This window comes from Cetorhinus maximus, chromosome 32 (genome assembly GCF_964194155.1).
Source record: "Cetorhinus maximus chromosome 32, sCetMax3.hap1.1, whole genome shotgun sequence".
Taxonomy (NCBI): Eukaryota; Metazoa; Chordata; class Chondrichthyes; order Lamniformes; family Cetorhinidae; genus Cetorhinus; species Cetorhinus maximus.
This window is the reverse complement of record NC_135910.1, coordinates 14,093,726-14,102,523: the sequence shown is the minus strand read 5'-3', so window position 1 is coordinate 14,102,523 and position 8,798 is coordinate 14,093,726. Positions and strand designations below refer to the sequence as shown.

The following is an 8,798-nucleotide window of genomic DNA, read 5'->3' as shown; positions in this document are numbered from 1 at the left end:
CCTTTGCAAAGCAGGTCTGAAAATGGATGCAGCTGAGCAGTTCCATGGAGGCAGGACTCAGTGCTCCAAGGGTTGTTCCCAGGGACACACACACACCGAGATCATCAACATCATCAACTGATGCAGGAGGACCACCAACACGGGTGAAAGACCCTCTTTTGGGTCTGCCCAAAACTTGCTGGTCTCCCAGTGCAGAAGGCTGTCGACCACCCAGTGTTGCAGACCGGCACATTCCCAAGGTCCAGGACTACATGTTGAGGGACGCACTAAAGCTTGGGGCAGCCACCGCAAAGGCCCAATGGGGAAAGGTCGCTGTCTAAGAAGGTCCCGTCATAGTACACCATACTACTACACGCGGAAACCCGTGTAAAACCCCTCGGGCTGTATGTGCCAGAAAATGTTTGACATGTAAATGTACATTGTATATGTAACCTGTAATGGCAAGTGTCGTGAGGCTCCTCATGTATGTATTGACAGAAACTGATCTGTATTGTACTTTATGTAATGTTAAATTTGAACCATTACTTATGCAAATTTTAGAAATAAAGTATGTATGCTTTTGGGAAAAAAGATTGTCTTGAGTACAGAGACAATTAAAGGGATGATCAATTAAAGGGGGGGAGATGGTGGCGTAGTGGTAATGTCCCTGGACTAGTAATCCAGATCTCAGGCTAATGTTCGGAGTGGGGGGTATGGGTTCAAATCCCACCCTGGGCAACTGATGGGATTTTTTAAAAAAAGGATGTGATTGCACTGGAGGGGGTGCAGAGGAGATTCACCAGGATGTTGCCTGGGATGAAACATTTAAGTTATGAAGAGAGGTTGGATAGACTTGGGCTGTTTTCGTTGGAGCAGAGGAGACTGAGGGGCGACCTGATCGAGGTGTACAAGATTGTGAGGGGCATGGACAGGGTGGATAGGGAGCAGCTGTTCCCCTTAGTTGAAGGGTCAGTCACGAGGGGGCATAAGTTCAAGGCGAGGGGCAGGAGGTTTAGGGGGCGATGTGAGGAAAAACTTTTTTACCCAGAGGGTGGTGAGGGTCTGGAATGCGCTGCCTGGGAGGGTGGTGGAGGCAGGTTAGCCTCACATCCTTTAAAAAGTACTTGGATGAGCACTTGGCACCTCATAATATTCAAGGCTATGGGCCAAGTGCTGGTAAAAATGGGATTAGGTAGGTAGGTCAGGTGTTTCTCACGTGTCGGTGCACACTCGATGGGCCGAAGGGCCTCTTCTGCACTGTGTGATTCTGTGATTCTATTTGAGGTTTCACAAGGATTTGATGCGCGCGCGAGATAGACTCTTTTTATGTTCGTTCATGGGGTGTGGGCATCGCTGGACGGGCCAGCATTTATTGCCCATCCCTAACTGCCCTTGAGAAGGGGGGGTGGTGAGCTGCCCTCTTGAACCGCCGCAGTCCCTGTGGTGTGGGTATACCCTCGGGAGCAATAGGCCATAAAAATTCAAGCCAGGTCATTCAGGGGATGATATCAGGGAGCACCTCTTCACACTAAAGCGAGTGGAAATCTGGAGCTTTTTCCTCCGAAAGTTGGGGCTTGGTGGGAGTGAAGTGGGGGGTGGTGTGGTCGGGTGTCAATTGAAAACGTCAAAGCAGCGATTGTTGGGCAAGAGGTTTAAAAGGGATATTGAACTAACGTGGGTAGATGGGCAGATGGAGGCTGATGCAGATCAGCTAATAATCTAACTGAATGGTGCAACACGCTCGAGGGGCTGAATGGTTCCTATTCCTCCAATGCTTTAAATGAGAAACTGCTACATAAAAAAAAGTCAACCTGTGACTCAGGGACAAATAAAAAACACAACATTTCCCACACAGGTAGTGAAAACTAGGCCAGCAAACGTACATCGCAACTACCGCCCAAATCACAGCTCTGCCAATTGCTCGTCAATATAGATTTTTTCTCCTTACTGAGGTTTGTTTTCGAAAAAGGGCGCTTTATTACCTGGGGACACAGAGAGGAAGTGCACCACAACACAAGGTCACACAGGGTATCATCTGTGACTTTGACTGAGACCAGCTTATTGTGGTGCTTGGAGGGAGAAGTTCAAATGTGCAGTTGTCGGAAAGATAGCCGTGGATCAAAGAACTTAAGAAATGAGGAGGAATAGGCCGCTCAGCCCCTCAATCCTGACCTGCCATTTAATAAGATCATGGCTGGTCCGGAATCTCAACTCCACTTTTCCACACACTCTCTCTTAATCCCCTCAAGAATCCAAAAAAAAACCTCAGCCTTGAACATAAGTCAACGACCGAGCATCCAACGCTCTGAGGTACAGAATACCAAAGATGATCAACCCTTTGAGTGAAGAAATTACTCCTCATCGCAGTCCAAAATGGCTGACCCCTCACCCTCTAGATCTAGGTTCTCCAGGCCAGGGGAAATAGCCTAGCAGTGTCCACCCTGTCGAGCCCCCTCAGAATCTTATGTTTCAAAGAGATCACCTCTTATTCTTCTAAATTCCAATGAGTACAGGCCCATTCTACTCAGTCTCTCTTCACAGATTAACCCTCTCAGCCCAGGGATCAATCTTCATTGATGAGGGAAGTGACTGAAGAGGAACTTTAGGTTGGGGACTGGGGCTGTATCGTCTGCAAGGAGAAAAGTACCACAAATTCAAAATAAAACTGCCTGTTAGTGATCTCAAAGAGTCATGACAGCCTAGGAGGCCGTTCAGCCCATTAAGTCTATGCCGGCCCTCTGTAGAGCAATCCATTCAGCTCGATCCCCGCCACCCTGGGAGTTTATTTCCCCTCAAGCGTCCGTCCAATTTCCTTCCGAAATCATTCATCGTTTCTGCCTACACTACCCTCGCGGGCAGTGAGGTCCAGATCATGACCCTTCGCTGCGTGAAGAAACTCTGCCCCTCGACCGCGTGAAAAGGAGGAATTTGGGAGCTTCCATTTACTCTTCTTCAGGTGAACAGCCAGCCTAGAACATCCCTTCCCCAACCTCTCCCCCCACCGCCCCGATTTAACTTTCCCCTTCTCAGCAGAGTAGAAATTTAACTCTACTCGTACTTCTGGAAACCCAGGCACTAAATTTGTAACCACTTCGGTAAGCTTTCATTCTACATCCAGCAATTTTAGGTTAGGGGAACAAAAAAACCTTCCTGGAAAAGCTTTAGAATTTTTAAAAAGATTCCATGGATATTTTTTTTTTGAAATATATAGTTACCAATAATGGTAAGTGCCACAAGGTTATTTGCTACCTCAAGAGTGTAACACCCGCAATGAGTGGACATCAATGCTAAGAAGCTTACGTTGAACACTTTTCCCAATAATACCACCATCAAAACACCCGAAATCAATGGTTGTACATCTTTGCGCTGACTTATTGTGGTCAACATTAGTTGGGAATCCAGCACCGCACTTTCTACTCACCAAACACCTGGAACGAGAGCACACAGGTAGATGTCGCCCACTCCAAATCCCGCACTACGTCAGCGCTGGTCACCTGTTTACAGTTAGGAGTCCCTGTCGGAGGAAACAGAGGCTTTACTTAAGAGGCAGAAACCCCAGAAAGCAGAGGAAGATAATATAAAACCGAGTGTCACAAATCAGAATATTGCCTCTTCATTGCGGCTTGAGATTTGAACTGTGATAAGATGGATGCGGACAAGATTGCATCGTAAGAGGCCCTTCGGCCCTTCCCCCCCCTCCCAGACTAGCCACCCTTCCTATGTCAGTTTTCAGGTCTACCTAGTTTAAGGGGTCACCCAACAAATTAAGAGTGAAATTAGGAAACACCCCTTCACAAAAAGGGTGGTAGAGGTTTGACACCCTCTTCCACAAATAGCAACTGTCACTCAATCGATTTGTTAATTTTAAAACTGAGATTGATAGATATTTGCTAGCCAGAGTTATTATGGGGTATGGGGCAAAGGAGTGGGTATATGGAGTTAGGTCACGGATCACCGTCATCTCATTGAATAGGAGGAACAGGCTTGAGGGCCTCCTCCTGCTCCAAATATACTTCTTTATCAGCGTTACCAACAAAATGGTTTTATGCCAGTTCTGGCCCAGCTCCTAAGCCACAAGAATATCATTTACATAGCGCCATGCTAAAAAAAAATGGTTCTGTGGTGATTAGTGCTGTTCCCATCACCGAGATTAAAAAGTTAGGGAAGTATAAACCTCACGCCCAACATGGGTGTACTTTTTCAGCTAAACGATGCAGGTGTACATGAGAAAGTCTTCCCAAACGAGCGGGGGCTGGAGAGGTGGAAAGATGCTCTGTACTCACAGTAGAGGACTTCATAATCTCCAGAGTTCGTGACTATGTAGTGGCTGTCAGTTGACCAGTCCAGGTGTGTTACAAAACTGGAGTGCCCCTAAAGTCAGAACAAAATTCTTCATTCAGGTTTTAAAATTACAATTCCTGCATCTCACCTCTTCAGCAAAGCCAACCGCCTCTTTATTGTCGAGTTTTCTCTCCCTCAGTTTGCCTCGCTATATGCCCAAGTCAAGTGAGCTGTTCATAGCTGATTACGGAGCTGTTGTTAGGTGCACGAGATGCCCAGAGTGACAGCTCTCCATTCTTCCCGCTTTGGAAGACGGGGCATGGCAAGGCAATGAGCAGAAACCCCACGGCATAGGTCATTTTGAGTGTTGACCCATGTCCTATTCCTCCCAGGGCCCAGTGCGTTGGAACGCCAGCACTCTTACACCAAGAAGCTCCCTTTCCACATGGAACTTGCAGATGTGGTGGGTTCCAAGAGCTCCAGTTATTTTGTTATTTCAGCCCAGAGGGATAGAACAGTCAAGGATGACAAAAAAAGGTCATTCGATCCTCAAGCCTGTAGCAGTCAGGCAGAAGCAGCGTAGGAGGAAGTTGGAAGGCAATTCCCCTACACGAGAGGAAAAAAATCCCTACACGAGGGGTTTTTAAACAATGAACACTTTGGCTGTTAAAGGCAGAGACTGTAAACACACTGGGGGGCGGGGGGGAGAGTTTCTGCTCAGTTAGTTCTTGTTTGTCTAAACGTGCATAAGATAGTGAAACTTCGAGCACAAAGTTACATTCAGTGGTAGTCAAAATTTCACAGCCTCCAGCAGCAGTTTAAGAAACCCCAGCTGGGATTTTCCAGACCTGGCGCCCCAGCTAGAAATCCATCCCAGCAGCAGGCAGATGCTGTATATCCCGCCGATTGTATTAGATGTTTAGAGTCTTAACATGCTCAGCAGGAGGAGGAGAGCCCACCCATTAAATCAACCACAGTCTTATTTCTTTATTCTTCCCTGGGATGTGGGCGTCGCTGGTAAGGTGCCCACCCCTAATTGCCCTTGAACTGAGTGGGGCTTGCTCGGCCATTTCGGAGGGGCAGTGAAGAGTCAATCCGCATTACTGTGAATCTGGAGTCACACGTAGCTCAGACCGGTGATCGTTGTCACCGTTACTGAGAGACTAGCTGTCAATTTCCAGATTTATTACTCGAATTCAGTAATCCACCAGCTGCCGTGGTGGGATTTGAACTCATGTCCTCAATTCTCACTCTCTCTATGAATCAATGAACATGAGGAGTTCCTGCCAATTGTGCTTATTTCGTGGAACTTCAAAGAAATGCTAGAAAAGAATTAAATGGGCTATTTTGAACTTGAGACAATTCTAAAAACTTCAATCTTTTTTTAAAAATTGGCTAAGAAACTTCCATCACATGCCTGGCCAGGAATTGTTCCCAATCTTGTTGAAAGTTATTTGCAGGTTGACACTCAGTGCGCTCATAAATTCTGCCAGGCAGGCTATCAAGTCCTGGACCTGGACTTGAACCCAGAGCTTCCAGGCTCAGAGGCCTCCCCAGCAGTTACAGATACCATGAGCCAAATGGCTTTATTCTTTGCTGCAATTCTGAACATGGCACATTTGATTAAAAAGAATTAAAACTCAGCAGGTCTGGCAGCATCGGCGGAGAACAACACAGTTGACGTTTCGAGTCCTCATGACCCTTCAACAGAACTAAGTAAAAATAGGAGAGGGGTGAAATATAAGCTGGTTTAAGGGGGGCGGAGAAGGGGGAAAAGGGCATAAAAGGTATATAAAGGTTATGCCCTTTTAGTCTTCTTTCACCTCACCCCCACTAGAGCATACCTTGCTTGTCCTGCTCTCCACTCTTAATTAGCACATTCTTTTAGATAATATCACCACCTTCAACACCTCTTTCTTCTTTTGTCTGTGACATCTTTTGGTTATCTCCTCCTATCACTGCTTGCTTGTCCCAACAACCACCCCCCCCACCTCCCCTAAACCAGCTTATATTTCACCCCTCTCCTATTTTTACTTAGTTCTGTTGAAGGGTCATGAGGACTCGAAACGTCAGCTGTGCTCTTCTCCGCCGATGCTGCCTGACCTGCTGAGTTTTTCCAGGTATTTCTGTTTCTGTTTTTGTTTTGGATTTCCAGCATCCGCAGTTTTTTTTGTTTTTATATCTATGAAGTCAGGACAGTTGCCGCCAGAGATCGTAAGGCTTTATAAAGGCATCGGTCAAAGTGCTGGCCACTATTTTACTTACTGAACATCGCCCCACTCGACTGTACTTCCTGCCATTCTCTGCCACTGTGTAGATGTAAACGTAGTTGTCGTGCGATCCGATGGCCAGAAAATTGCCATCTGTGTGAATAAACAAAAAACAGTCAACGAATGTCTTCAATGATCGGATTCAACTTGGAGCAGCCAAGGGCGTGTGGGCCACTCCCTGTTACAAATGGGACTTCACGGCACAAATGGGTCACAAAGACGCCGTACATTAGTAAGAAATCGGGTCTTCATGAAGAAAGCAGAGCGAGGGGTTCCCCGCGAGTGTCTTCGTTATAAATATCATTACGCGCCACTTCCAGTCCAGAGGAAAAGGAACGTGTGAAAAGCTTAATACATTCAGCAGAGATTACGAGAGAGCGAGAGTGTTACGCAACAAGGAGGGAGCAGGGTGCTGGGAGGAAACCCTTTTTTGGGCGAGGGGGGGGGGGTGGGGGAGGGGGGGGGGGGAACGGGTTACTCCACAAACACCCAGCTTCATTTATATAGCGCCTTCATTGTCACTAAATGCCCCCAGGCCTTTCACGGGAGTGTTACCAAATGAAATTTAACACCCAAGCCACACATGGGGCAGAATTTAATGCCCTCTGAGGTGATTTTGGTGGTTGAGGGTTGGTGGTGGTGGTGGGGGGGGGTGGTATTTAACTGAGCAGGAGTGTGGGGGCTGGGGACTCGGCTGCCTCGATCAAGTCCAGGGTGGGGAGGATCATGGACAGCCCTCCCTGCCCAGGACGGATCACAGACTGCCTTCCCAACCCTGTCAATTGAGGCCTTTAAGCAGGGCACAGCTCTTCCAGTGGCTGCCCAAGTGCCCTTTCAATGTGGGCAACGTTTCTGCCTCTGCCAGGGGTCTCTACCACCCTCTGGGTGAAAAAAATATTTCCTCATCTCCCCTCTAATCCTTTTACCACTGACATTAAAGCCATTCCCCTGGTTTTGATACCTCTGTCAAGGTAAATAGAGTAAATAAGGATGACCTATCTAGGCCCCTCAATTTAAGCGCAATGGCAGAACAGGCTTGAGGGGCTGAATGGCCTACGCCTGTTCCTATGCTTTAAAAAAAAAAGGAGAGAGAGGTAGAGAGTGGAGAGGATGAGGGAATTGCAGAGTTTCAGGCCTAGGCAGCTGATGTGTGCACCTGCATGCCATCGTAATGTAAAGGTGCTCAGCAGAGCAAGGGTTAATGTGGACTGGAGAATAGCATCGCCCACGGTATGATGCATGGAGTCACATGGTAATAAACTGAGAGAACACCCTAGAAGCAGCCTACCTGCATGGCAGCAGCACCATGCATGACAGTAACCTGGGATCTGTATATAATTTAACAATAAATGGTTCATGTTTAAAGATACAAGTCTCAAGGTATCAATTAAGACATGACAGCAATGGCACCATAACACAACATGGTGATCAGCGGTGATAAATACAACAGCATGGCCGCCAATGGTAAAGCGAAATAAATCAGGGATGGGCAAGAGGACGGAATGGGAGAAATGCAGATGTCTCCAAGTATTTTTAGGCTCGATGGTGTTACAGGGAAAGGGAGGGGGTGAGAATTTAAAAAAAACCAAGGATGAGAATTTTAAAAAGGGTGATCAAGTTTCCCCATTTTACTTCAATTTTGTTTTTAGTTACACTGTGCTTCAAGTCACTGCTTGCTCATTACCCACAACCTGATTATTGGCTAGAAATTTCATTGAGGGAAGGCAAGACCAGTGCCCAGTATAAAAAGTATCTGAAAACACCAGGAAATTGAGATCATAACTTTGCGAGAGAGGCTAGCTGACGGGGCTCTTGGCTGAAGTCATCCAAACTCTCTCTCTCTCTCGACAGAACGGACTTCCTCTCATTGACTTTTCCAGGAAGCTTTGGAGGAAACCAGTTTTGAAAGACTTGCCATAGGGGAAGCGCAACGTAAGACCATAAGACCTAGGAGCAGAAATTAGGCCATTCGGCCCATCGAGTCTGATCCGCCATTCAATCATGGCTGATAAGTTTCTCAAGCCCATTCTCCCGCCTTCTCCCCGTAACCTTTGATCCCCTTACCAATCAAGAACCTATCTATCTCCGTCTTAAATACACTCAATGACCTGGCCTCCACAGCCTTCTGTGGCAATGAATTCCATAGATTCACCACTCTCTGGCTAAAGAAGTTTCTCCTCATCTCTGTTCTAAAAGGTCTTCCCTTTACTCTGAGGCTGTGCCCTCGGGTCCTAGTCTCTCCTACTAATGGAAACATCTTCCCCACGT

General features: G+C 47.0%; 1 protein-coding gene across 1 annotated transcript in view; it reads right to left on the bottom strand.

Moving 5' to 3' along the window:
- eml2 (EMAP like 2) overlaps positions 1–8,798 on the bottom strand; it is a 63,700-nt gene that overhangs the window by 9,176 nt on the left and 45,726 nt on the right. Inside the window, exons 15-17 of the mRNA XM_078533168.1 lie at positions 6,526–6,623; positions 4,263–4,350; positions 3,401–3,493 (exon numbers count right to left, since the gene is read on the bottom strand). Coding sequence (XP_078389294.1) covers positions 3,401–3,493; positions 4,263–4,350; positions 6,526–6,623 — 279 coding nt within the window. The remainder of the gene's footprint in view (positions 1–3,400; positions 3,494–4,262; positions 4,351–6,525; positions 6,624–8,798) is intronic.